This window comes from Rhododendron vialii, chromosome 1a, assembly GCF_030253575.1.
Source record: "Rhododendron vialii isolate Sample 1 chromosome 1a, ASM3025357v1".
NCBI lineage: Eukaryota > Viridiplantae > Streptophyta > Magnoliopsida > Ericales > Ericaceae > Rhododendron > Rhododendron vialii.
The window spans coordinates 457,769-485,720 of record NC_080557.1 but is presented as its reverse complement, the minus strand read 5'-3'; the positions used below and the strand labels follow the sequence as shown (position 1 = coordinate 485,720).

General features: G+C 37.6%; 4 protein-coding genes across 6 annotated transcripts; 2 read left to right on the top strand and 2 right to left on the bottom strand.

The window, feature by feature from the left end:
• The first annotated feature begins 50 nt into the window (after window positions 1-50).
• Window positions 51-5,439, top strand: LOC131304444 (uncharacterized). Its single transcript, XM_058331689.1, has 6 exons — window positions 51-360; window positions 794-908; window positions 1,134-1,817; window positions 1,967-2,075; window positions 3,314-3,376; window positions 5,228-5,439. The coding sequence occupies exons 1-5, from the start codon at window positions 278-280 to the stop codon at window positions 3,352-3,354; spliced, it is 1,032 nt and encodes a 343-aa protein (XP_058187672.1). The 5' UTR covers window positions 51-277; the 3' UTR covers window positions 3,355-3,376; window positions 5,228-5,439.
• Window positions 5,440-10,691: 5,252 nt separating this feature from the next.
• Window positions 10,692-12,308, top strand: LOC131323480 (uncharacterized). Its single transcript, XM_058355301.1, has one exon. It carries the CDS (start codon window positions 10,886-10,888, stop codon window positions 11,639-11,641), a length of 756 nt encoding a protein of 251 aa, XP_058211284.1. The 5' UTR covers window positions 10,692-10,885; the 3' UTR covers window positions 11,642-12,308.
• A 2,563-nt stretch (window positions 12,309-14,871) lies between these two features.
• Window positions 14,872-17,556, bottom strand: LOC131326303 (uncharacterized). 2 transcript variants are annotated; one of them, XM_058359045.1, is made up of 5 exons: window positions 17,314-17,550; window positions 17,194-17,247; window positions 16,307-16,358; window positions 16,136-16,208; window positions 15,087-15,223 (listed from the first exon to the last, which is right to left on the bottom strand). In XM_058359045.1, the coding sequence occupies exons 1-4, from the start codon at window positions 17,397-17,399 to the stop codon at window positions 16,161-16,163; spliced, it is 240 nt and encodes a 79-aa protein (XP_058215028.1). In that variant the 5' UTR covers window positions 17,400-17,550; the 3' UTR covers window positions 15,087-15,223; window positions 16,136-16,160. The 2 variants fall into 2 exon arrangements, with proteins under 2 accessions (XP_058215025.1, XP_058215028.1); XM_058359042.1 differs by lacking the exon at window positions 16,136-16,208 and having other exon boundaries at window positions 14,872-15,223; window positions 17,314-17,556.
• An 837-nt stretch (window positions 17,557-18,393) lies between these two features.
• Window positions 18,394-27,275, bottom strand: LOC131326290 (bifunctional aspartokinase/homoserine dehydrogenase, chloroplastic-like). Of its 2 annotated transcripts, XR_009199965.1 has the most exons (19): window positions 26,947-27,257; window positions 25,018-25,085; window positions 24,521-24,895; window positions 24,292-24,380; window positions 23,892-24,195; window positions 23,607-23,659; window positions 23,307-23,521; window positions 23,111-23,198; window positions 22,914-23,027; window positions 22,275-22,373; window positions 21,734-21,928; window positions 21,395-21,477; window positions 20,599-20,824; window positions 20,196-20,341; window positions 19,913-20,048; window positions 19,474-19,557; window positions 19,294-19,386; window positions 18,618-18,945; window positions 18,394-18,551 (listed from the first exon to the last, which is right to left on the bottom strand). XR_009199965.1 is itself a non-coding variant. In XM_058359032.1 (18 exons), the coding sequence occupies exons 1-18, from the start codon at window positions 27,075-27,077 to the stop codon at window positions 18,700-18,702; spliced, it is 2,745 nt and encodes a 914-aa protein (XP_058215015.1). In that variant the 5' UTR covers window positions 27,078-27,275; the 3' UTR covers window positions 18,394-18,699. The 2 variants fall into 2 exon arrangements, 1 of the variants encoding a protein (XP_058215015.1); XM_058359032.1 differs by having other exon boundaries at window positions 18,394-18,945; window positions 26,947-27,275.
• Window positions 27,276-27,952: the final 677 nt, after the last annotated feature.

The following is a 27,952-nucleotide window of genomic DNA, read 5'->3' as shown; positions in this document are numbered from 1 at the left end:
CGCCCACACTGGATACAAACTCATTATATTCCCAACCAACCTGAAGAAAAATATGCGAGAAATAAAAACAGCAATGCGGCCTAGAAAGTTTGCAGAGAGGTTAAAAGAGTAAAGAGATTAGCTTAGACGTCTCTCTCTCTCTGCTTTCTCTCTCTCTCTCTCTCCTCCTCCTTTGCTTCTTTCTAAGCAAAGAAGACAAGGGAGGAAAGCTGTTGTAAATACTTTCGACATTCGTAGAAAAGGTGGCTTGGTTTTTTTAAACTAATTGGTGAGGAAGATGTTGGTTGCCAACAGTTTTGATCTATGGCAAAAGGATACCTTCTTCGCAGCAGCCGAGGAGGTTCAGCAGTCTGCAGATATGTATGTATATATGTGAATATCATCTTTGGTTATGTCAGCTGTGCTTTTCTGAATGGTGGTTTTGAGTAATTTGGTGTTGCTTCTTGTCATATTTGGTTAAAAATTGGACCTTTATGTTGTGTTCTGTAATGAATTGGTTATTATATGCTTCTGGGTATGGCTGTTTTTCTTTATTTGTTCTTTGTTTTTGTAATTGATGATTGGGTATTTAACTTATGCTGTGTCTGGTTGCTGGGAAATTGGAAATTTGGGACTCTATTGGAATTCACAGTTAGCCTTCAATAAGCATTTCTTAGTTTTATTCTCCGTTAATGAAGGATTTAGGGAATTAGATCGTCGTGTTCATTGATATGTTTTTGGCATTTGGTGCGAAAATGATTTTCTTACTTTTCCCTCCTTTTTTTTTTTTTTTTTGTGTGTGTGTGTTCCTTAGAATGGAATCAGCATACAGGACATGGGAAAGAGAGAGGAGAGAAGGGCTAATATCGGAGAATTCGGAAGAACTTTGTAGGGAGCTCCAAACTGCTTTAGGCACTGCAAAATGGCAGGTTTGTTTCTGAAATTCTGTTTCTCATCCCTGTATAAAATCGCCTGGTTCCACACACACCCAAAAAAAAAGTCTGTGATTTGATAATTTTCATGTTTTAAAGAAAGAGAAATATACACAGGAAAACCTATTTAGTGTCTGATAATTTCACCCTTGATGACCGAAATTTTGTTACCCTTTATTCAACAAGTAATATTGCGTTCTTCAATTGTGAATTTTAAATCAGTTGGAAGAGTTTGAGAAGGCTGTAAGGCTGAGCTACAGAAACCGCAATGATGATTTCACAATGGCCAGGCATAGGCAGTTTGTTGATGCTATAGAAACCCAAATTTCCCGTGTGGAAATGGAGCTGCGAGAATCTTTTAGCAAGCAAGGTAACCAACCTCTTCGATGGGTGAACTTAAATGAAGAAGAATGCAATGATCTAGCTGCTTTTCTATCTGGAACTTCTGGAATCTCACAGACTATGAAAGATCAATGTGCTTTGTTAGGAGCTTCCGTAAGTAGCACTTTTCAGGAGAACACTTGCTTGAAAAACAAAGGGTGTAATCAAGGCATATCTTATCATACAAAGGGATCTGAGGATGTTCTTGCTAGTAATAGGGATGCTAGCTACGTCATAGATATAGAAGCAACAGAAAGTCATGAAACAAGGGACGCTGTGAACTGTCAAGCGGATAGAACATCGGGTACGAGGAGAACATGGAGTTCACCAGAAATTGGTACTTGTAGGATAGTGATTCCTGATGAATATGTGCAAAAAATTGCATTATTATCAACTACTGAGGCTACACCAAAAGAAAAAGGGTCCAAATCTGTCTTCTGGAGGCGGGGGTTTGGAGATCGTCGAGAGTCAAAGGGAGGAAAATTAAGATACTCCCAGCTAAGAGGGGTTAGATGGATCAATAAGGTCAGATTTGTGATCTTTTTTTTGAGTACAATCTTCCTATCCGGTTATATGTACATATTTTGTTTGTTATGAAGCAAGAGAGCAGTGTCTGGGCATGGGTCGTTTCTCTTTGTTCATCCTGGAAATAATACAAATTTACTTATTCGCAGATCTTGGTTCAAGTTGTTGGGTGTCAGAGAAAATTCCAAACTCCTGTAGATTCAAACTTGAGTTCTGTCCGATACAAGCTTGCATTAATGCTAACTATTGTTCTGACTGGTAAGCTAAATTTTAAGGATCCAAAAAAAGTAGTAACTGGATAGGATGCATTGTTGGTTACTTTTGAATGTCTATATTTGCTTGCTCCTAGCCCATATCTTGTTAGAAGAAACGCAGAAATGCTTATTGAAGGCTAACTGTGAGGCACTTTAGGAATGATGACATAAGTTGCAGGATAAGGAAATCAAGTTTCATTTCTCACTTAGTATGATTGCCTTTTGTTGCGAATTTAGCAGGATCGGCAGAATGGGTTTGAGAAGACTCCTTTGAGTTTACTGACTCTGGTGATTTCTTATTTTTGTTTCAAGTATGGTAGTGGGTCCACGGTCAATACTTCGTAGATGTTTAGTTAGTTAAAACTTATATAGTGGCTGTCGATTGATGTCATCATAATGTTAAATAGTACTTGTGTCTTTATATCTTAATTTGATGAAATAATGTGCTTAAGTTCTATATGAAGTCCTATGATATAGCTAGGATATGGATATGTTTTTAATGTTCCACGTGTCCGTGCCTAATTTTTGGAGAAATAACATGTGTGCCTGCCCGTGTCGTGTCCGGTGTGCATATCCATGCTTCTTAGGTTACCCGCAATAAACCAACTTACCTGCAAGAGTATTTGGCAGCCGAGTCTTTGTAAAAGGGTATTGCATAAGTGTCTGAATTTCGGAATCTGAATGCAACATGGAGATTTAGACTGAGAGAGATGCTTATACATGAGGATTCCTTAATTCTGATTTCAAATGCGTGGTAAACTGGTCTAAGGTTCACCTGAGATTGCTTTGTGCTCTAGTTTGCTCTGGAAGCCTTCCGATAAATAATCGTCATTTAACCATGGGACTCTTACTCTTTGGTATATGGTCTCGCATTATTGCTAAATGATCTGAAGAGTGTATCATAAGCACTTCAATCTGCAAGAACATAGAGGTTTCATCAAACCTATATGCTGGATAAATGAACCATTGTTTAGCATCTCATATCTTAAGCCGAAGTGGACCGTTGTTTAGGATCTCTTTTATCATGTGTTCTACAATCTCACCATGGTTAACATGTTGTTTTCCTTTTAATAGCTTCTGACAAATTTAGCATTAATACTCGTAGTTTCTAAATAATTTAACATGCCCTAATCTCGCATCACTCAGAAAAATATCTTGTTATAATTTGGTTCTCAGAATATCTTGATGAGCTTGCTTTGTTGGTTGGAAACTTGGCTAAAGCTTTATTTTTATCGTTTGCAGTGCCTTTGGTACTCTATTCAACCAGAGAGAAGGTTGTGTAATTTCTCTCGAGCAAGATGACAGGTACTTCTATAAGCTTCATACCTAATTTTATTTCATGCCTAATTGGTGAAAAGTTGGAGAATAGTCTTTACGTGTATGTTCAGTAGTACTCCATCATCTTATTAGATGTAAAAGAAACATACATTGAATGCGCGGAGAAGTTTAGATGGAACAATGAACCCTTAAGGAGGTTAAAAACATCAACTTCTTGCATATCACAGAACCAAAAGATGTTAGTCTTATTTGTGGTCAATAACATGAAGTAATAATACTGCCCACTTCAAGTTTGAGGAAGCAGAACAACATTACTTAGGATGACGCAAGCGAAGATTAGAATCTAAGAAGCAGTTCTTCCTCTTTTCTCGGCCAGGAGACTTCATGTTGTTCCTGAGGAGTCAGGACGTTGCCAATGCTTCTTTCGATGCCCCTCTCTGTTTGAGATGTATTGTAGTAATATCTGAAGGAAGACAAGGAAAAAAAGATGCATTGTGGTTGTCTTTCAGAATGTGTCTCCTCTTAGTTGCAGCTTTGGGCGTGTTCCCCATCAATGGACCACAACTGTGCCTCAGTGCTCGGAAGGGCCAGCTGACAGGAAAGAATAGTAAATTGCTGAGCAGTTTAGCAGCTTCCCTTGTGTTGTCCAGGGAAACAAAGATTTGCCTTTCTACAACAGGAATGTTCATGGTCTCCCTTAGGGCCTGAAGCTTCCCTTGTGTGTGCGACAGGCAATGAAGCTTTGCCTCCCTAAGACTTGGATAGCCACCAAATGGGGGGTTGGAACACAAATCAACCTATGGAACGGGCCTTTTAGTTGATATAAAGAAATACAACTCTTTTTCCATGTCCCTGTGTTCTAGGAAATAAAAGCAGATGAATTCAACCCTTAGGGATAGGTACATACTTGTACCTCTGAATCCAAGCCAAGTCCTTTTTCGTTTTGAGTCAAAAGGCATGGGGCCTAACTATTTTGTATCACTGACAAAATATTGGACAATAAGGTACATCGGTGTTAAATAAGACTCCCAAGAGGGGAGAAAAAAGCCATCGCAAATGTTGGACCACAAACCTCCACGCAAGAAGGAAAAAGCCCGCACAAATGCTAGACCACAAACCGCCATGCAGGGAGGACCACATACGTCCATGCAGGGAGGGATTATTACAAAAACCACAAAGAAAACATCCAAACAAGGAGGCTGGAGAACAAAAACAAAAAGAAAGTAGGTCCACGGTCTCCACTTCTTCAATTTTTATAGCTCCACCAATCCGCAATCATATTCGAAAAAAGATTGTATCTTCCACCACTATTACATATCGGACTGTTCTTGTTCAAGGGTGATCGCCGAGGAAAAGCCTTGCCAAGGTGAAATGATAAGTTAGAAAGAGAGGGTCTAAGTTCCACAACAGGATGGATTGTGGTTGCATTTAGGATGTGCCTCCTACTTGTAGCTTGTAGCTTTGGGTTTGCTCCTCATCGTCAGGCTGCATATAGTACCTGCTGAGGGGATGGTTGTAGTTCCAAAGTCAACTTCTTTATTGAATTACTCCGTATTTAGTTTCTGATCATACGAGTAGTTGAAAAACAAGTTTCTTAATATCTCCAATATTGGGATTTTTAGTCTAAATTATCCAGGGACATGTGTTTAGGATGCTAGGAACAACTATTGAAAAGAACCGTGATTCAGATATTTACTTTCCTGCTTATAAAAACGGACTCGTGTTGGTATAGACCCTTGCAAGTAAACAAACTACTTCACAAAGAATGGAAATCGATACTTCGATTTCAAATCAATGCATTGTTCTTCTCTGCAAATGATTATCCTTGTGGATAAATGAAGATTTTAACAGAGTTTTGATGGTCGCATAATATTGCAGGGACTCAAGCAGTACTCATATAAGGAGAGCTGCACAGAGACAGAGAGAGAAAGAGAGAGAGGGAGGGAGGGAGGGAGAAGAACAGTGTCTTTTTATATCCTTGCTCCAATTGCAAAAGCATATATCGGGTGTCTAATACGAGCTCCCACTTTGGTGGCTTAGACGATTTGATTGGAATTTCAAGCTTATTGAAAGTATGTAGTAATTACCTACCCTTTTTGTCAATCATTAGGAGAAATATCATATATATCATGAGAATACAAGAACTGGACACTACATTAACCATGCGAGAGTCCGCAACAATGACACCAAACAACCAAACTCAACATAAAAGAAAGAAAGAGAAGAAACAAACAAAGAAAGAACCCCCATCAAGAAGAAGAGATGATCAATCTTGCCTCTGGCAAAAGTTCGACTCCCTGACCTCCCATTTAGAAATGCAGGCTTTAATGGGAAGTGTACAGGAGTGGCAGCTAACCTCAGTTGGTTGTATGTAGTGTAATTATCAAGGAAGTTCAATCCTGGAATGTATATTCGTGAAGTCAATTTGCTAACCTCAGTTGGTTGTATGTAGTAATCATCAATCTTGCCTCGTGCTTGTTTGTTTTCATGTCGTTTTCATTTGCTTTAAAGTTTGGGTTTGGTAAGGAAAAAAGAATAATGAGGAAAGGAATGAAAAGTGAGAACTAAAAACACTTTAAGTAAGAATATGTATGTTTTGTCTTTGTCATTGGTATTTTGAACTCAACTTTCTTAGATGCTTGTGTAGAAATTCTAAGGGGAAAAAACTGAAATGGTCCATGTAGTTAAGTGTTTGTGTCAACTTAGTCCCTGTAGTTGTAATTTGCTCGATTTACACTCTGTACTTTTCATTTTGTTTCAACTTGGTCCAATTACTAACCGCCGTTAGTTCGCCGTTAGTCCTTTCAATATCAAAATCAAATGGCTCCCTTTTTTGGGATTAAAATAGCAATTCTCTCATTCCCCTCTTGCCCTAATATTAGGGATGTGCACGGTTCGGGCGGGTCGGGTTTGCTCCCGAACTCGACCAAACATGTCGGGTAACAAATGTTTTAGGCCCGCAAATCGAATCGAAAAGGTGTAAGAACTGTCCGCGAGCCCGATTCTTTACGTCGTGTTGGGTCCGACCAAAAATTGAATTAATCTTTATGAATTGGTCTTGTCGGGTAAGAAACACACCAACCCGGACCCCGAACCAAAATCTGATTTTTAACAGAAAATAAACCTGTACTCTTCCGAACCACATGTTCGACCCCGCCTGAGACCCTTCGAGTCGGGTCGGTTTGGGTCCGCGGGTGAACGGATTTTTTGCACAGGCCTACCTAATATACCTTTGAACCAAAACACAACTCATTCTTCCATTCTCTATTGATAAGGAGGCACTTGAGAAGAAATTTGGTCATAGTTTTCTGCAAAAAATTGCCCTCCAATTCAGCATTTTTATGATCAGCCATGAGGTAACATAACCACTGGTATTGTCTACCTGTTCAACTTGTGAACAAATACTGAGATGTCTTATTTTTCTGCATAGTACTAAAAATGCATATAGAACCATGTCAAAAAGTCACAACATGATAAAGAACCATATCCAAAAGTCAGAATATTACATGAACTCATGGGTTGTTCGGCTAAATAAGTCAAATGGCTTATTTTTTGTCCTTATTCAATTTTTTTCGCATTTGTTAATTTTTTGTCAATTTTCGGAGATTATTGCTTCGTTATGACGAGAGGAACCTAAAAAGTAAAAAAATTACCATCGAAATCCATTTTTTTTAATAAAGACAAAAAAATTGGCTTATTGACTTATTTTTGTCTTTATTGGCTTATTTTTGTCTTGTTTTAAAAGAACTAACGGCGAACTAACGACAGTTAGCAATCGGACCAAATTGAAACAAAATGGAAAGTACAGAGTGTAAATCGAGTCAATTACAACTACAGGGACCAAGTTGACACAAGCACTTAACTACAGGGACCATTTTGGTTTTTTTCCCAAATTCTAACTAGTTTAGGATATTGATATGAAGAAAAATCGAGACACTAGTTAATGTACTACAATGTGTATGCGATGCTGCCTCAATGAATGAGTCCATCCACGTATTACACTCTTCATTGAAATAATTACGACAGAATTACATGTAGTGTATGAGTTGTTACATTATCTAATGTTCCTAGCATTACTTTATCGATATGTATTTCGGCTTGGCCTTCCCTTTTGAGTTTCATAATCCTGAAATTGGTCATGGCCCAAAATCATTTGCAATTCAACATGTATATATCCTAGGGCCTCTTTGATTGGTAAGGACTCATAGTCAAGAGAGAGATAATCTCCTTGCAGAATAGTATGTAATTTTACAGGACTCATAGTCATGAGATCATTAATACCACATTTCATAATACGTATATTACATATTTTGTGCGATTATATATCCAGTGCATGTTTGAGGTGGATCGGAAGGATTTTAACAAAACATCGAAGATGTGATTCCTCTGGATACGTAATTCAAGCTGAGGCTCATATCCGATCAAATAAAATTGCCTTAAAATGCGAGCACTCCTAGTTTTCTTTTCCCCAGGGATTTGAAGCAGTGTGATATATACCATCACGCATGAGATTGAAGGTGGATCATATTTAATACCTAGAATCCGATGATGCCATCACGCAACAGTGCTGATCAATTAGTGTTCCATTTGCAGTGCAACTGTGCAAGTCACCCCCTTAACCAAATGCCAACACGTGGCCTTCGTTTAGAGGCCTTGAACAAGACCGACAGTAACATCTAACCTCTTAACCTCCAACCTCCCTTCCTTATAAAACACCTTCTTCAACCTTTTGGACTTCAAATCTAGAGATCTTAAAGGAGGAGTGCTAGGTACTCCGAAAGAGTACCTAGAAATTATCCCGAATTTGAAAATCAATAGTCCAGATTCACTTAAAGTCAATCTGGACTATCGATTTTTAAATTCGGAGTAATTTCTAGGTACCCTTTCGGGATACATAGAATTTTCCATCTTAAAGTATCTTTGAAAGCTACAATCCCACCGTAAAGCTAATTATTGGCATTGGGGAGAGACCGATAACAACCAAGTATTACAGGAGAAATATAAAAATGACTTTGAAAAGAAAGTCACAGAGTGTTTGAAATTGTCAAATGAATGGGGGCCGGCGATGCACTCTGGTCGGATGTGAAACAACAACAGGTTAAAATTGTTTTATACTTAATTACATGTATCTTAGATTATTTTGAACTTCTTAAAAAACTCCAAACGGTTAGAAAAAATAAAATAAAGCACATTTGACTTATACCATAGTCAAATTTAGTCTCGTTACGCTTGCCGCATAAGATTTGGCGCATGCGGTCGGAGATGCATCCAGAGTAGGCCAAAGCTCTGCTCAAATTAAAGACACCCAGAAATGTAAGAAATCAAAATTGCAAATAAATCTTCAGAGATGCACAAATTTTTTGTAGATGAGTAGTTTAATTTATATTGGAAGACATAACTAATAGATTGTGAAATAAAGTGTTACTTGTTCTATATATGATCATCTTCAATGAATTAGGTAACATCAAAATTATGGGGTGATGCCAACACTATATTCTGTGAATCATTTTTTGATTTATTTTTGGGAAGTTCTTCATTTCTAATCTTATGCTCTAGAGTTCTTAGAAAATGGTCGTAGTTGCTTTATGATAAATTAATAACATCTGATAAGAAAATGTTGTAAATTTATTGCAAAAAAAATATTAATTCATGAAAAATGGATCACATATAAGTCTAAAAGCTCATTACATTAGTATACGACTGCAATTTTATCACAAATGTGTTAAATTTATCATAAAACTAATGCAATAACAATAGTAAATTACGATAAATTAATAACAACTCAAAACTAATAGGATGATTTTATGGCTGTTGAATTTATAATAAATATCTCATTGATGAGAAATTTATGATAAACTAACAAGAAGGTGGTAATTAAGACAAGGGTCGGCAAGGCTCTGGAGACATCGAACGATGGTTGACGAAGACTTAAGGTTGCAGATCGAGAGGAAAAAGTCCAAGATGTTAATTTTGAAAATTGAGTGATCTTTAGATGTCGACCTAGTTCTAGAAAGACTTCCCCATTTATCCTTGCCTTTACCATGGGGCCAGTCCAGATAGAGTATTACTAATGTTTTGGTTTTCATTGAGATCCCTGCAAGTTGGCAGCGGAATTGGTCTCCCATGAACAGTTGAAATGTGTGTAAATTGGTCCGAATACCTGAGTTATTAAAAATTGTTATGATCCTAATGTCCTACATCAGCTAAGTATGAGCTTAGCCATGTGCATATAAGCTCCTGAGCACTCTCTCCTTGTAAGCCAATTTTTAAAGGTGAGTTCTACCCATCCAAGGGTTTGTATTATTGGTACCAGAGTCAATCGCCACGTTGCAATTCGACCCGCGGAGGGGGTGACCTATAGGCCGGATTAAAATTCTTAAATGTATTGAATACTGATAGGTGGGTAGAGCCGCCAAAAAAAGAGAAAGGGCTACCATCGGGTCAGTGTTAATAGAGTGGGCCGCCGTGGACGTCGGTTGCGAAGCGTGATTGTATGTTACGATCTTAATGTCTCACATCGGCTAAGTATGAGCTTGGCCATATGCATATAAACTCCTAGACACCCTTCCCTTATAAGTCGGTTTTCAAGGGTGCATTTTACCTGAGGGTTTTTATAAAAAAAAACTAAGTCAATGTGTACGCTCGTTTGTGTCTTCTTGTGTTCTAGAAGTTGTCGGGTATGAAATTAAAGCATAGACCTGCAGGGACGGACCCATATAACACCACGTATTCACACGCTCACAGATGAATAGTCATATTCTGATAAATTATATGGCCTAAGTTATTTTAACACAGAGTCCTTTTCACATGAGAACCACTTCATTTTAATTAAAATATGAACCTTCTTATTTCTCCTATGTTCATTATGTTTATCTTGTCAATAGGTAATACAATTGCCTAAAGTTTGTTCGATCAATTGAATATCTGTAGTTACAAGAGTGAGAAACGTTCATCTGAAAATTTATTCCCAAAATCGAATTCTTTACCTAAGTCGGTAAAGTTAATTTTTTTTATATGAACTATAAATTCGACGAACGATGTAAATTGCCTAGTACAATCTTTAATATTTTACTTTTTATAGCTAGTCAATTTAGCTACCAACATTTCAAGAATCCTGTCTATTTCAGCTATTATTCTATAAATTAAATATGGTTACTTTCTTTTTTCTTCTGTCACTTTTTTCATTCTTCAAGTACAGCTTAGCTCTTATATAATAGGAGAGCAAGAGAGAGAAAATATAAAAAGTATGCAATTGACTTGTACTAATAAATAGTGTAGTGCCTAAGCAAATATCTATAAAAAGAAAATACTCCTATATTGTAAACAAAGCTATAGCGAGGCTGTTGGAGGGTATCGATCTTTTTCCTATCTAAAATAGCCATAAAGTTCATCTACACGTATGGTTTAGTTTGCCCTGTACAACAACTATTCATCCCTTCCAAATTTATTAGTACCATTTCTGAAAAAACTGATCAGCCCCCTGCTCTCTCTCTCTCTCTCTCTCTCTCTCTCTCTCTCTCTCTCTCTCTCTCTGAAATGAAGGATAACAGCAATATTTCTGATGATACCCACGATGAAGAAGATGCAATATCTCTCAGTGATTTTCCAATCACAGCGAATAACAATCAAACAAACTGCAATGATCAGAACTCCACCACGTATCATGATCACGATGATCATCAATCAAGCGACTTCTTCGAGTTCTTCAACTACAACCTCAACAAAGATATCTCTCACGCCGATGACATCATTCTATGTGGTAAGCTCATTCCCTTCCATAAACAACAAGAACATCAAACGTCAATCAAACACCGACGGTCCGAAAGTCATAGAATGACTTTTAGAGACGACGGTGAACAGAGAAACTTCCACCACCACCGGCGATGGGAATCGTTGTCCGAGTTAACATCGTCATCTCACTGGAACAGTCCAAAAACCGCCGGACCAGTTCACAACAGTTGCTCTGTAGATTACCAAAAGTTACGTCAAAATTCATCCGTTAAGTCCATCGGGAGGGCTGATAATTCGAAATTGTTGAAACCTCGTTGGTATGTCCTGATGTTTGGCAGTTTCAGGTTCCGGCCGGAGATGGAACTGAGAGATATTAAGAATAGGCAGGTTCGCAGGGCTCCGGCAGCGACTATGTTTCAGCCACTTGACAGCGGGGGAAAGAAGCCGGTTAGCCGGACAAACGGCCGGAAGAGCACATGGTGTCTGCTTAAGGCATTGGTCTGCAAAGGGAATGTTACTGATGATGTAACGGCGTCAGTCGGTTGCATGCCAAAAGCATGACAGACGGCATCGCACATGAAGATTAATCATCAATCCGGTTTCTTCAGCAGCCGTCCAAAAATATTTTCAATGGTTTTAGATTTGTTGACAAATTCTTACGTGTAGGAATCTTTCACAGACCTTGGCCATTAATTATGGAAATAAACAGTCGAGATGGGATCGCATATCCTGCCATCCAAATCCAGATTTTAGAGAAGCCAGGTCCATAAAGTATGTGTGCATTTCCAGAATTACCCAATATAGTACTGTTCAGTTCACTTGGTGTGTGGGCTAAGGGTAGTTTAATTGCTCTGAACAAAAACTGGGAAATGTTCTTCTTCTTCTTCTTTTCTTTTTTTTTTGTGGTTTTTTTATTTACCAAGAAATGTGTTTGAAGAAAGGTAGGTATGATGAAAGGTTTTACGTATAAGGGAAGATGGTGTAGAAAGCAATACACGGTGAATGATGGTGTGTCTCTATCTATCATATGATATGAGATGAGAGAGAAAAGGATTTGTCCCCATGGGGAGGGCAATGAATGAAGACCACAAGGGTCCCAGAAACAGACACGAGATCCATAAATATGTGTGCTTTTTTAACATTTTGAATGGAAGACAAGTTTCGGATTTTTCTATTTATTTGTGTTCACTGAGTGTTGGTGGTGATGATTTATAGTATGTAACAATTAGCAAACCTTTCATCATAGAAATAGACAAAAAGTAAATGAATTCTTGTCTCAAGACTCTCAAACAGACATGCCCATTTGATTTGACGCAAATTAGTGGGCCATGGTAATCTTGCTCTTTGGCATGCCTCATTAATTCTCATGTTTTCATCCATAATGTAAGTTTTATGTTTTAATGTTTTAGGCGTATTGAGTTTTCGTGTTTTAAGCATATTGCATGATAGTAATTTCATTGTCAATACTATCAAACATATATATGCATGTGTATGTATGTATATACCTGTCTGTATGTATAGATCTTTATTCACGTATGCAATCATGTTATCGTTCATCAATTGATCACCCATTGGGTTTGTCACCGATTCTTTGTTTAATTTATACTGAGTAGTAGTTTGGTCTCTTCCTATATTAGGATCTCTTTCCAGTTTCTTCTATTGGTGTTTTAGCATTGGCTGTTTTCGCAACTTTAGATACATCTGCATGCTACGACTTTGGATGGTTCTTCTACATTTAGGCATTTAGACTATGTGCTTTTTTATATGTTGCTTTTGTTGGTTTGTATCATGATTAACTCGCTGTATTTCCTTTCTAATATATGAAATGATGTTCTTCTTTTGTTAAAAAAAAAATTTTTTTATAGTAGTTGAAATGCCCTGTCACTGGTTGGAATGGCAATCGGTGAAAATGCCAAATTCGACCAACCAAACAAAGAATGTTGCATCCTCAATCACTTCACAACCGAGGTGAACCAAGGTGGTAGTCGAGATGACTAAGGAGCTGGGGTGAAATACCCTCCCTCCCACACGATCTTGAGTTCGCATCCCACTTGCAAGTTGTAGGATTTCTAGACCTGTGTAGAGAGCCCTTGGTCCCACTCGCACATTGGTAGGGCTATGGTGTCAGCTAGACTATTCTCCCCTAGGCAGTGATTAACTCACAAGAGCGTCCTATTGCGACGACCCTAGTCAGGACAGGTAGTTGCAAATGAACATTCTACAATGAGTGGGAACCCCGTTGGTTACATTCGTCGCCCTTGAAATAGAGCAATGTTAATGTGTGTAAATCAATAAGTGGACAACTAAAACAGAAATACTTTCGTGTATTTTAAGTAGAGAAATATCGTAGTTGCTCTAACAATGGAAAGAGTTTCACTTAGCTAACTTGTTTAGGTAAAATACGAGGCAATATAATCAGTTGATGCCAAAAAAAAAAAACTGAACTCCACTGGGCCCATATTGATTGCCTCCACTATTGGCAGTGCCCACAAAAATCAATTTTACGTAAGACCTCAAAAAATTGCTTCAAAGATCGATAGATATCTGACTCATCATTCTCTTTTTCTTCCTACGTCAGCCCAAAAAAGATTTTTTGAGAATTTGGAAATACCAAAATTCGTTTTCTTACTGTATTTGTTTGTCAACCTAAATTACTTCATCATCTTAATATTTCGCAAAAGATGAGTTCTTTCTAGGGGAAAAAAGAGAAATATATATATATATATATATATATATATATATATATATATATATATATATATATATATATATATATATATATATACTGGGCGGTTCCGGGGACACCTAAAAAAACACCCCATAGTTCCGGATTAAATTTTGATGATCCGAGCCGCTCAATGTGATCAGAACGTGATTTTAAGGGTACTCGTGTGAAATCAGCAAAAAAAATGACCGGGAAGGACTTGATCCGAACAGTTTCGAACAGTTTTTTATTGAACGGTTCAAATAAAAACTGCTCAAATCAAACCTTTCCCGGTCATTTTTTTTGCTAATTTCTTGCGGGTACCCTTAAAATCACATTCTGCACACATTGAACGGTTCGGATCATAAAAATTTGATCGGGAACTATGAGATTGAGATTATGGGTGTTTTTTTAGGTGTTTTTTTAGGGTGTCCATTGAACCGTTCCGATATATATATATACACACACACACACACACCGTAACCTACAAATTTTCTAAAGAGAAATCCGCAAAAGTTTCTGAAAACTATAAACAAAGAAGCTGAGATTACGAACTTAGGAATACGTTATGAACGTAATAAGTTTAAACGTCAACCACGAACAATACCGACGTATTTCTCACCTAGTCAATCGAGTTGAACCTGACTCAACTAGATGCATTTATCGCCTAGTCAAACGAGTACATTTGGCACCCAACACATAAAGATTGCACAAGGGTTGAGGTCTTAAAAGCTTTGTCCGACCACTCAATTAACAAAACAATTGACAACAATTAACGAAACAATCGACAACATAAAGAACCTCATAAGTTCGTAACTAAAACAAATGCCTACGAAGACTACTATAACTAGCCCAAAAGACTTGAAGGGAAATCCATCTAATTTAATTCAATGGCAAAGAGTACGAAGGTCTAAACACCGGTAAATAAGAGAACAAGCCCAATGGCAATTGCAGGTGCCAGTAGTTCAAACTCCTCTTCACATTCCCTCGAGAAATAATCTGTCTCATTTTCCATCAATCAACTATTTACCTTGATGCTACAAGGGCTAGATAAGGAAATAAGAAAGAAACTACTCTGGCTCGGCAATAAGTGAAACAGATAAGATTGATGATTCAGTAGTGATATTGAGTTGAGCCAATAAGAATCCACAAATACGTTACAAGCACTACAAACAAGAATGATAAATTAATAAGACGAAAGGTAAGTAATGAAGAGTCAACTACTGCTAACCGGTTTGTGATTCATTGGTTTTCGGATCTGGATGAGACATTGAAGCAATCAGCTCCCATGTTAATAAAGAAAATAAGTTGAATTCTGGCTTTTGTATGAAAGAAATACATTTCTGCAGTTGGTTGTTGATATTTGATTGCAGTATTTGAGGTGAGAGCAACTCTGGTCTTTTAATAACCTCAACTGTGGAGCTTCCGACAAGGTTAATCTGTGGAGAAACATAGATAAAACAAGTGAGGATTCTCTTTGTTATGAGCACGTTATTAAGCAGGACAAAAGAATAACACAAACCGTGTTTGAATTTGTAAGCAAAAATATTCATCAGTATGTAATCAATTGGTAACAACTGTAGTACTTTGAAAGATTCTAAACCCAGGTTCAGTAGGTGCAAGGCAACTCCTAGCTTGCACAGTATGACAAGGAGCTAAATTTACATTTAAAATAAAACTAAACAGTTCAATTTTAACTTTTGAGGAGCTAAGAGGGCAAGAAAGGCTGAAAAACGTGGATATAGTCCAATTCCGTAAAGAAAACTTAGCAAACGCTTGCAACGACAGAAGAAAAAAATGGTGCCCAGCACCTTATGCCTTGCTCACCCAAGGCTTATAGTCACACACACAAGAAAATGGTTACTAATATCGCATGGTGTGCCCAGCACATAGTAACAACCCCACAAACCAGATACCACTACTCCTCACTCAATCAGACACATAAGGGAGACCCAGCGTCTCCTCATATTCTTGGTGCACCATGTAGAACTTAGATAGCTGCCTACGTCCCCAAGGAATGGGTTCTTGTCTTCCCCTCTTCAAGTTTCAATTTATGAATTAAATCTAGATCAAGTGAATGCAGCTTAACTGCAGCAGTTGAGCACTACACTGTGATCTACATATCCAAAATATGTGGTTTGTCACCCAAAGAGCACCCAAAAAAAAACCAAAAAAAACCAGCGACCTATACAAAGCCAGTGGAACATACAACATAACAAATGACACTCCCAACATCAAGGAAACAGAGAACAATCGGCCACCATAGAGAATTCGAAGTAACATGTAAGCGTTCAGTTTGTTGAGTATGGTAGGAAAATCTAAAATGTACAATTCAAATACGATAAATTGACCAAAAGAAAATACTGCATCCATCAACTATGTCAACTTAAACCCATCAGCATCAACTAGTCTGTAAAGTGTACCCTGAGAAGCATAAATAGTAAAGCTAATGGCGAGCAAGAACAATAAAGTACAGTAAAGCTATCGGCAACAGTCATAACATAATAAAGAACTGATCTTACCCATTGAGAAGCCATACAAAACCAAGCTTTTGATACAGGCACAATGCAAAACCTGTGCGAAATAAAACGAAGTATGCCACATTAATTCTCACATGATAACTTCATAATATGCACATCAAGCCTAATTATCACTCGAGTGGGTCTAACAGCCCGTTTGGTGTGATTGATTTGGTGAAAAACGAGAGAGATTAACTCTCTTATGTTTATGTACTAAATGGTGAAAAGTAAAAACTAAAAAGGGGTGAGGAAAAGTTTGCTGCTATTACGCCAATTTTGTTTTCTCCAAAAAAGAAAATCAGGAGATTTGGTGGGAGTATGGTGACGATTAGTCACGATTTTGCAGAATATACTAGGATTGCGTAACAACATACAAAAGAAGAAAGAGATATTTCACCAATCTCACTTGGTTTGCTATCTTACTCATCCAGCATCATAGCTAGACACCACAATCAATTAGTTTCCTTTCTTACCCAGATGGGAAACCACAATCTTTTCTTTCCTCGTCATCTTTTCTCTCTATGTTTACCCATCGGACTCCATGTTTGATTCATCAGACTACCAACGAAAGATGAGTACGTGGGGTTTATGAATATTACATGCAGTATCTTACATTTTATACAACTTTTGTGTGATTCGTAGGCTGAGGATGTATAATTCAACAATCAATTCCAAACAAATAAAGTCCATGTTAAGAGTTCAATTGCATGTCAAATCCAGCTAATCAAACAGGCCCTAACAGAGTTGAGTGCAGAATTTGCTTTACCACAGTGGTGTTTTCATTTTTCGGTCAAAGACAACAAGGAATTTTGAAGCAAATAACTGGAACGTTATAGGTTCAGCAAATGAACAGGGGGTTATAAGGATAGAATTGGAAGAAGCAAACTTACATTTGTCTGCCTCCTGCCAGGGCTTCCTCCGCTGGGTCTTTCCATTCATCAAAACTGCACAAATTAAAAGTCAGCAAATAAAATTAATACACACACACACGAGAGAGAGAGAGAGCATACATCCAACCGTAGCGCCTGTCGAAGAGTAGACGTTTGGAGTTTCGTTTAGAGGCTGAAGAAGAAAGCCTGATACTCGACTCGCTCATTCTCCCTCTCCCTCTCTGCTTCTTGGAACTAATGATTTCCGCAGGGGCGATTAACGAATTCAAGCTTGGTTTGAATGTTAACTGTTCCAAAACATTTTCAAGCTTTGCGAGACAATTCAGGGATCTCGTCCGAGATTGAGTTGAACACGAGCCAATCTGAGTGGCTTGAAAGTTTTTTATTACGTAGTAATTTGTAAAAACTTTGTTTAAAAATTTAACCAGTTTCAAAAAAAAAAATTGTTTAAGCTTTATTATGGAAATTGATATTCACACTTTTTTTTTTAATTCACGCTCTTCTTTTTTGTTTTTTTAGTATTAAAAGTGTATATTTTTTTTTGTTAAAAGACAAAAAAGAAAAAGAAAAAAGGAGTGTTGACAACAACAAAAAAAAGTATGAATATCAATTCTCTTAATTATTTAATGTGACAATTTTATTTTGAACAAGCTTTTAACGAATGAACACTAACTCAAGTACCCTAATTAATTTATCAACCCTACATTTTGTGATTTGTGAGGGGAAGTTAAGCGTTTGGAATTAGAGAAAAAGTGTTTGATAATTGAAATCAATCTTATTATTGTTCATTAAATATTTTTACTTCATATAAAATGACAACATGCATGCCTTGGAAAATGGAAAGCGGAAAGCTGAGGCTATAACAACATTTAAATTGTAGTTGTAGGGAAAAAAATTCCTACATTCCATTTCAACCATTAATTTGTCAGAATAAAAGTAAGTAGAAAGAAATTCTTCCATAATTCCTTTTTGGATGACAGAAAGTTTCAACATAAATTTTACCGGAAAATCTATAATTCATCTACGGATCTTCCTAATCCTACCAAAAAGGGAAAAAAAATAAAATAAACTTTTACCTAGCCCTTTTCAAAAATATCTATCTATTTACCCCCGTCATAAAAAGGATTTAAATCATTCACCTCTCTCTCTCTCTCTCTCTCTCTCTCTCCACAACTTCAAAAACCAGTCTGAATCAAACTCTTTGTTAAAGTAGTGCCACCTTCCATTTCCATTGGCTTCCCAAGAGCATTAGCAAAATATGCTTCACCTCTTTCCAATTCGGTTTATTTTAGTATTGCAATATATGGCATTTCCCACGTAAGCTAAGCAAATTACAGCCAAGAACACAGTTAAGACTGCAGAGGCTAATACAAGGACTAATTAACCGACAAACGCCAAGGCACAACCTCCACAAACGCGGACAGACTGAAACATGAGTGAGACCTGGGGCTTGGAACAAGAAGAAAGATACTCTACCAAATTGGTCACGGCTAAAGAACACTGCTATTATGATGGGGCGCCGAGATACGATGCAAGCCGTAGAATATCACTGAAGATCCCACCGGCCGTGACTTGGGCACCAGCACCAGGCCCACGGACTATCAGAGGCTGTTGCTTGTACCTTTCAGTGGTGAACGCGATGATGTTGTCGGACCCTGAAAGCTGCGCAAACGGGTGATCTTTCTTGTATCTTCCCAATTCAACCGTCCCTTTTTTATTAGCAACATCCACCACCCCAACGTATCTCAACACCTTCAAATGTCACAAACTCGTGAAAAGAGAAACAAATACTTTTAAAAAAAAACAACTTCCAAATGAGAATTCAACATTATGCATAGACTAAAGAACTCAGTGAGCTATTATTGTTGAACTGCTGCTTAAGGGGATTCTAATAATTGATTCTTATGTGATGCAGGCTATTATAGCACAATGAACCAGAAGCATGTTTGGACCTCATAAGAAACAAACTAGCTTCATTGGTTTCTTCACCATTGGTTTTTTCGGAGTATGCTTTATAATATCTGCGAGTTATGTTGTGGATAAGAATGGAAAGCTATCACTAGGAGGTTTAATACAAAAATAGTGTCTCAGAAAACTCACTTCCCCTTGATCTTCAGCATCCTTACGTTTCCTAGACATATCATGGTCATATTGAGGCAGTTGCTTGAGATATTCCTCAGCTGATGCACAGCCCTGAAACAAATAATCAGAACATGAAGTTAGAGACAAACCCACCAAACAAAGAAGTACAGTATGTATTGGAAATCAACGTTATCTTACTCTCAATGGCTCTGGCACAAGACTTTGAACAGGGATATCATAGAGTTCTAGCTTTAGACCAGATTCTCTGGCAAGAATTATCACCTGAAATATCAAAACACTTTTATTTGTAGGAACATATCTCACTTGTCCCCCCCCCCCCCCAAAAAAAAAAAAGAAGAATATCCAGATTGAGGGTACATAGACAGTCATCAAGTTTTCTCTTCTTTTTTCCTTTTTGCCTTTTTTGTTCCTTCTCGATACCAATTGACCATCTAATTACAATAAAGCTAGCTCACAACTGCTTTCTCTTGACACACATTTTTTTAGAATAGTATTCGCACTTCTCAATACAAATGGTAGACATCTTTACTAATTAAAGAGCTATCTGAAGTGTGAAGCACATACAGGCTCATGTTAACAATTATCAAATACATGAAACAAGGTTAGCGCCTGTTACCTTTCTGGCTACATCTGTTCCAGATAAATCATCCCTCGGATCAGGCTCAGTATAACCTGCCTTTTTTGCCTCTACCACCACCTCACTAAAAGCTCGCGTTCCAATAAAGTTATTGAAAATGTAACTCAGAGTCCCACTGCATCAGTAAATCTTAGGGTAAGAAAAATTGATGAAAATTACGAACACTACGAACATGAGTAATGTATTTTAATTATTTGGAGAGCCTAACTGATCAATTTCTATCAGCATCAGTTTTTCTAGTAGACAAGTCAGTACGACTAACCTAAAAATGCCTTCGATCCGCAGTATTTTATCCCCAGTTTCAAGGAGACCTTGTAAAGTGCTAATGATTGGAAGACCGGCTCCAACAGTAGCTTCATAGAAGTAATGCGTATAGGACTTCCGTTGAAGAGCTCTCAACCTCAAATACTGGTATGTGGATAATACTCCATGTCATGGATGCCCAGAGTTGTAGAAAAAAGAAAGCAAAATAAACTGACCCCAATTTTTTGTTATTTAGTAAATGAGGCGCATCATTGCTGGTGAAGGAAAAAAAAAAAAAAAAGAGGCTAGAACATTTACCGGAGAAAAGGATGCTTCAAAGCTAGCAATAATGCTTTACTTAAAATAGTAACCAACGGTAATAAATCACGAAAATAAAATGTAACCAGATCAAGTAATATTACCTGATCAAGCGGTCCTGAATTTGCCTTTTTATTTGGGGTAATAAGATGGATTCCTCTTCGTAACCAGTTACAGTAATGGCTTGCAAGGCTAGAATCTGATGTACAATCTACCAACACAGTATTTGGGATAAAATGATTCTCATGCACATTTCGAACAAATTCCTCCAAGTCAGCGACTTCTCCTTTCTCCTTTTGAAGTTCTCTCCATTTAGTTAAGTCAATACTTCTGCAACCAGAAAAAAAGAGTTCAGGGTTGTAATGCTTGACAGAAAGATCTCTTCTTATTCTTCTACCAATTCTAATTTGATAAAGAAAAACTCAATTCAAGAAAAGGTACATATGGAAAACGGACCATACTTACCCAAAAACTAACAGCTAAGGGAAACTAAGAAAAGTGGCAACAAGAAGATTAAAAACAAAAGAGTTATCATTGTGGTGTTGTTTTGGTCATACTTGAATTTAAGCTAAAATTGATGTAATTATTTATACACAGTTCTACAATTCTATGTATATATTTGTTTGTTGGTTACATAAGAGCAATCTTATGAATAATTACTCTGTTTGCACTTCTCAATTTCAGTGAAGAGTCCAACGCTCTACTTGTTTGAAATTCAAAACAGGTTATGTTCTGATTACATCGCATACAAGAACAGGCCTTCCATGTCGACAATAAAAAGAGAACGAAGAACAAAATTTCCTATGATTATGAAAACCATCTTATTTGCTACCCCTATTCTTGTATAGAATACACTATGCTGTCAACTATTTGAAAGGAGAACAGTTCCTGTTAACTTACGTGTCACTCAGAAGCATAGTCTTTGAGCCCGTGATACCCATGACGCGCAAATCAATCTTAAACTTTTCCTTGAGCACTGCTGCCTGCCAAAGTGAACTTGGTATCATGGCTAGCATTAACTAAAATAAAAAGCTTCCCATCAGCTTTAGATACTTAATCTAAAAGCATTCCTGAATCACAAATACCTGCTGGCTGCTATACTCATAGTTCTAACATCAGACAAGTGCACTTTAATTAAATCAATTACCATGTATTGCCTAGATTCGATCAAATTCCATAGACGGGAACCTATAATAAGACATATAATGCAACAGTGACTTGTAAAGAAATATAGTGTACCTGATCCCTGAGCTGGTCAAGCAAGGTGCTACCAATCAGTCCAGGCCCAATAATACCCATTGCTATCGTGGTCCTAGAGAGATAGAATCTTGAGTGAACCGCTCTAAGGGCCCTCACACAGTCTTCTCGTTTGACAACTAGAGTGATATTGTACTCTGAGCAACCTTGGGCTATAGCACGGACATTAATATTGGCCTGCGGTATAGAAACATTTGTGAGCTTTTCATGCAATTTATGAGAAACACGCATATATTTGTTTCCGCCACATAAGAAGGAAAGATAACGTTTGTTATCCCATAAAGCATACACCACTAAAGAACACATGCAACCATAAGGTATTAACACCCAAAACAAAATGTCTACTTTTAGTTGTGCAGGAAGTACAACATTGAGTGCACTATCATGCCGACATTTGCTTACTGCACTCAACTTGTCAATCATACTTTTATTTTCCATGTAATCGATATATGGAATGAATCAAGCGGATGACAGTAGCCTGCACCTTCAGGTAACACTAGTTCAAAAGAACAACTTCACCAACCTTTGCCAGTGCATTGAAAAGTGTGGCACTGACTCCAGGAGTACTAGCCATCTTCTGGCCTACTGCTGCCAAAATGCTACAGTTTGGGATGACTGCAACCTGAGGAAGACATAGAAATCTCATCAGATAAGACATTCAAACAAGATTATATGTATGCCCTCAAATTCAACATAAAAAAAGGAGACAAAAAGTTTGAGATTATGAGCTTCTGGGATAGCAGGAAATGATATGCTTACAGATTTTGCCTCACAAAGCGATAAGCTAACAAACTTGGCCTGAGGATATAAAATACCGATGTGATGGCAGTGACAGCACCATCCACCAATTCTCTCAGTAAAAGTCTAGCATCTACCTGACCCAATCTTTTTATTTTATTATTTTTTTAAAAGACAGCTCACCACCCACTCTAATCTCATAAGGTCACCATAATCACTATTTGAGAAAAGACAGCTCTATCACGCTTAGTGCAAAATACGAGATCAGCAAACTCCATCACAGGAAAGTAAAGGAAGCCAAAAGCAACTCAGAGAGTCTTCATAACCATGATTGAGAAAAGTAAATAATCCAGGATAACATTATATAAAAAACAGAACATCAGCTCCTGCAATTCTATATTTCTATCAACTCAAACTACACCACCTGAGAAAGACGTCCGGCATCCAGAGCTTGACGAAATCTAGATTCTAAAGCCTTAGCAACAGCTCCTACTTCCTTCTCGGGGACGGCAAAACACACAGAATGCTCACTGCTAGCCTGCGTGCACCCATCAACAACCATATGAAATCTTACTCCAAATGCAGGAAAAACCTTGATCAGATATGGGATGACAAAGATACCTGTGATATCATGATAACATTAGCTCCTACATCTTTCACTGCAGCAAAAATTGCACTAGCAGTACCAGGAACACCTGCCATTCCAGTACTGCAAAAACAATGTGCAAGGTGTAGTTTACTTGGGAAAGGAAGTTAAAAGAGTGAGTGTACAACTATCAAAGGAACGAGCAGGATTATCATCAGAATAAAATCTCACCCCTCGACATTTACAAGGGCCAAATGGTCTATTGTCGCAAATCCTTTGACAGAAGATTCCAATCTTTGGCCCTCTTCCAACTCATTGACCGAAGACCGGCATATCATTGTGCCGGGCGCTGAGAGATTGAAGATGTTTCTTATAACAATTGGAATCTCGTACTGCATCACTGGAATGATAGTCCGGGGATGTAAAACATTAGCCCCAAAATATGACTGCGGAAGAATGTTTTGTTAGTTAAAAATGAGAAATAGCAAGTCTCAGCAGCTTTGACAGTTCTAAAAGGATATAAAAGTTCACCATTTCCCAGGCCTCTTGATAAGACAAGGTCTTCAGTACCACAGCCTCACTAACTGCAGAAGAGATGTTATTACATTAGCATTCCAATAGAAAACAAAAAAAAAAAACATAATTATTAAGAGTTTCAACCAGAAGGTACTTCCCGCCATCAGATTAGTTATAAAAGCGATATATCTGGAGAGAGAGATTTCAAGTGTTGGCATTGGAACAGAGAAGTCCTAAACTAGTTCGAGTGAAAGAAACATTAACGCAATTCAAATCTGCCAACAAGAGGTTGAAACAAACCTTTTCTGGGATCTGCACTATAAACACCATCAACATCTGTCCAAATTGTGACTTGGCATGCCCTGAACAAAGCACCCATTATAGCTGCAGAGAAGTCACTTCCATCTCTTTTCAAAGTTGTAGGAATATTTTGAGGTGTGCTGGCTATGAAACCAGTTGCAATGATTGTCCGAGATGGATTTTGTGAAAACCATTTCTCAAGTCTTTTTTCAGATTCCAGGTAATCTGGATCAACATGGTTAGAACCAGCAGGACTAACAATAAGGACTTCCCTTGCATCCATCCAATTGCAATCTGTCCCGTTCTGCACCATTGGAGAAGACATTTATTGTTTAGTTAACTTTCAAATTACAACTCCCACATATTCTCCAAAATCAAGAGCAACAAAGCAAAGCACCACCTTCCTGACAAGAGATGCCAAAATCTGAGCAGACCACAACTCTCCATGTCCAACTACAAAATCTGTAAAAGATTCTGTAGCATGACCAGCTGCAGTACATTAAATATACAGCCCAATGAAGTATGTTAGATTCTTTGTCCTAGCAAGAGGTTGAACCTACCTGACAAAACAACAGACCTTTCTAAAATGACATATCAGACAAAAATACAAACAAAAACTGTTTTGATACCTATATATATTGCATGAAGCATTGCTTTAAGGTTATCGATGTCATGATGTAACCGTGATAAGAAATTAGCAAGGTCATCCACTTGAAGTAGATCAAGTGCTGTTAACCTGTGCTTTTCTAGAACAGCATCCAATGCAGCTATATAGGAATCATCCCTGGACTGTGCCTTGTCGATTAGATCATACATCATGTCTGTCACCTTAGACATTGCAGACACAACCACCAACTTTCTTTCTGAATCATCATTTTGTATTATCTCCGCAACATTCCGTATTCTGTCTGAGCTTCCCACACAAGTACCACCAAATTTATGAACAGACCAGGTTTCACCTTTGGGAAGCTGAACTTTTTCAATAGGTGTTTCTCGCACAACATCTGTCATTTGACATGGTGGGAGGAATATATGCTAACATCAGTGAAGTTAGTATCCAATACACTAAGATATGGTTAATTGTCAACACCATAGTTTGAAACTGATGCATAGCATTAAAATGGACCTGCAACTGAAGCACAAATGTGAAAGGTTGACAACTTCCTTATAGTCCCATGACAACTAGAATCCATTCTGAAACAAGAGACCAAGGCTAACACCTTCAGTAGTAAATAAACAACAGAAAAGTGCATGTGAACTAAAAATTAAAATCAATGCAGAAATACCTGGGTGCATCCCATTAAAAATATAGGGAAAATGAAAAAAAGAAAAGAAACCCCTTTAAACAAGTATTCAAATAGGAATTGAGCTGTAAAACATGTTATGGAATACAATAGCAAATTCAAATTGCACATAAATACGCATGCACAGCCTCCAGAACACGTAAGAGCTAATGGCATATTGACGGCAAGAAATAACACATAAATTTGTCAATGAAGCCTTCAAGCAAACGATATTAGTTTTTAAGTTTTTTTCACATTGCTTGAATTATAACTCCTAGAAAGCACTATGCCAAACAGGAGCCATTAGAAACTATCAAAAGAATGTTGAAACATGCTGTAATAATTGCCACTAACCTTACCACTTGACTAAGGGTGACTAACTGAACTACAAACGCTGGGAAATGCCACTTTGTGTTTGACAAGTGCAAAAGCGCACCCATCTAATAGCTCTAGGATCAGACTTGATGAAGCATGGTGTCTACAAGGGCTTATACACGGCCATAATTTTGTGCTAAAGCTTCGTTGATATTTGTTGTCAAGAGTGATCTTGAAGGTTTATGAAGCAGAACAGACAAACTTTTGCAGCTGTAAACAATAACAACAAAACGGCAATGTTTGATTACTTTGTTTTCTCTAAGGTGCTAGAGAAAAGCTTGAAGGGAAAGAATGTGAAGGCAAACTTTCAGACTGAATCTTCAATGAGGCAATGAGCTTTAGTGATAAAACAGGACTAGAAAGTATGCTTGTAGTTTGCTCCTCATTGAGGACATGCAAGGCATGGAGAGCTGCAACTAATTGGGGATTTAAAGAGGATCCGTACATACTTCCAATTACAGGCCTTGCTTGGGTGTACTAACAAGGCTACAACTGGATGGAATGTGTTGTTTAGAAATATGAGATGAGAGCGGTGGGGCATGGGGTGCATGATCAATGATCTTATAAATCCAAATTAGCCTCACATTGTCTTTGAATGCTTAATCTCATCAAGAGCATAGTTCACCTGGAAAATATGAAAAATAAAGAGGACAATATATGTGCAAGCTAGTACCTTGCAAAAGAACCTCGTGCTGGTAAACGCATTAACCCGCCAATCTTATTGACTTAAAGGGCCGTTTGTATGAGGATTGAATTGTACCACAAATCCAAGATAAGTAAAACTATCTGGTGTTTGATTAAATTATTTACGACTCTGATTAAACATGCCTTGGATATATAATTCCACAAATGGAATATACAATACCATGGGTGTTGTATTATTAATCCGGTCACTATTAATCTAGTAGTACTGCATGTGTTAGATTATATATATCCTTGTACTATTAGTCTCATCAAATTAACAGGCCATGATTGTATCATGTTTGTGGATTGCTAATACGCTATTCAAAGTCGGCAGCAAATTGGAAGAAATTTTCCCCAACAAAAGTACCCAAATTAGTCATTTTCTTTTATTCCTTTACTAATGCCTATAGATTTCTACTCATTGATATTGGCATTCTAATTGTGGGTTCTGTTTCCCCTTACGTCCATTAATCAACATTCATGCTATACAAGATCTTTCAAATAAATTCTATGCAACGCCGTCAAAGAAAACATTCAAAAGCTAAATTGGAATTCGGATGTTAAAAGCTACCAGCCAACAACATACTCCACGCAGCTGAACAAAAGACGAGATTACAACAAAAAGACATAGCATTGGGTATTTTATTTTGCTCCAAATGTTCTAAAAAAACAAGCTAACAGCTACATTTCGAGAAGGGATTAAAGGGGTTTACTTGGAGATCCGAGAGCAATGTGGGAGAGAAAGAGCTGATGGGTGTATCTTCTTAGACGCATTGGTATCACGGGAAAATGCATTGGACGAGAGGCTACGCGAACAATGAGAGATTGTAGCAGCAAACGCCATTGGCTGCTTGCTGTGATTCCACACACACAGAGAGAGAGAGAGAGTCGTTTTGGGTTCTGTAATAAATGGAAGAAGGATACGTAAGTGGGTAATGGGTATATTTCGCACTAGCGGGACTGTGGTTGTAGTCTGACTCAATTGATGAGTAGTTGGATTCCGATGCGGCAATCAGATTGGTTTGTTTCTCTCTCTTCTCTCTCACACACACCCACTCAAATATCCTTTTCATCATCATCACCCCCACGTTTTCCACTTGTCTCTTTTAGAAGTATTTTCGGGTACAGGGTGTTTGTTTCGTGGGATCGGTAGTAGGCCCTCTGCTCTTTCCAAGTTGTTTGTTTTGAATGGGAGGAAATGATCCGAAGCTCGACCTGTACGTTGGAAAATTCAATAGTTCAGATTTGTTAAAAGATTCTTTTTCAACAAATGGTATATACAAATTAAGATCGGTTGTTAGTCAACAATTGTTATTGTTTCAACAAATTTTTTAAAAAGAGAGTAATTTACCGTAAAAAGAATGTGGTATATTCGGCTTTAACAAAACGTGGTGTTTTGGATTTCAAGTTTGCTAGAATAAAATGGTACATTTGGTTCAACACAAAGATCAACAAATTCTTTTTTTGATAGGCAAAGAACAACAAATTAGTGGTGCATTTGGTTCAAGTACCTGATACATTTGGCTCATCACCAAAATCAACGTGGTATATTCGGTTTCAACTAAGTGTAGTTATATTTGATTTTAAGTTGCATATTAAACTAGTACTACTACCCTTTTGGAAGTAACCAGTAATTGACTTATCCACCTATGGCTTTTGTACTTAACGTTCTTTTAAGGTTGATCCAGTTCGAGAGGTAGACTAGTACTTGAAGTAAAT

Excerpts from the sequence above, each read along its gene's own strand:
- LOC131304444 (XM_058331689.1), top strand. The coding sequence starts at position 278 with ATGTTGGTTGCCAACAGTTTTGATCTATGGCAAAAGGATACCTTCTTC. Across the intron at positions 361-793 it reads GTTCAGCAGTCTGCAGATAT|AATGGAATCAGCATACAGGA; the intron begins GTATGTATATAT and ends TGTGTTCCTTAG. Across the intron at positions 909-1,133 it reads TAGGCACTGCAAAATGGCAG|TTGGAAGAGTTTGAGAAGGC; the intron begins GTTTGTTTCTGA and ends ATTTTAAATCAG.
- LOC131323480 (XM_058355301.1), top strand. The coding sequence starts at position 10,886 with ATGAAGGATAACAGCAATATTTCTGATGATACCCACGATGAAGAAGAT.
- LOC131326303 (XM_058359042.1), bottom strand. The coding sequence starts at position 17,399 with ATGAGCGAGTCGAGTATCAGGCTTTCTTCTTCAGCCTCTAAACGAAAC. Across the intron at positions 17,248-17,313 it reads GACAGGCGCTACGGTTGGAT|TTTTGATGAATGGAAAGACC; the intron begins GTATGCTCTCTC and ends TAATTTGTGCAG. Across the intron at positions 16,359-17,193 it reads CTGGCAGGAGGCAGACAAAT|GTTTTGCATTGTGCCTGTAT; the intron begins GTAAGTTTGCTT and ends TATTTCGCACAG.
- LOC131326290 (XM_058359032.1), bottom strand. The coding sequence starts at position 27,077 with ATGGCGTTTGCTGCTACAATCTCTCATTGTTCGCGTAGCCTCTCGTCC. Across the intron at positions 20,342-20,598 it reads ATTCAGGACCGCTTGATCAG|TATTTGAGGTTGAGAGCTCT; the intron begins GTAATATTACTT and ends TCCACATACCAG. Across the intron at positions 18,946-19,293 it reads ATGCTGAAGATCAAGGGGAA|GTGTTGAGATACGTTGGGGT; the intron begins GTGAGTTTTCTG and ends TGACATTTGAAG.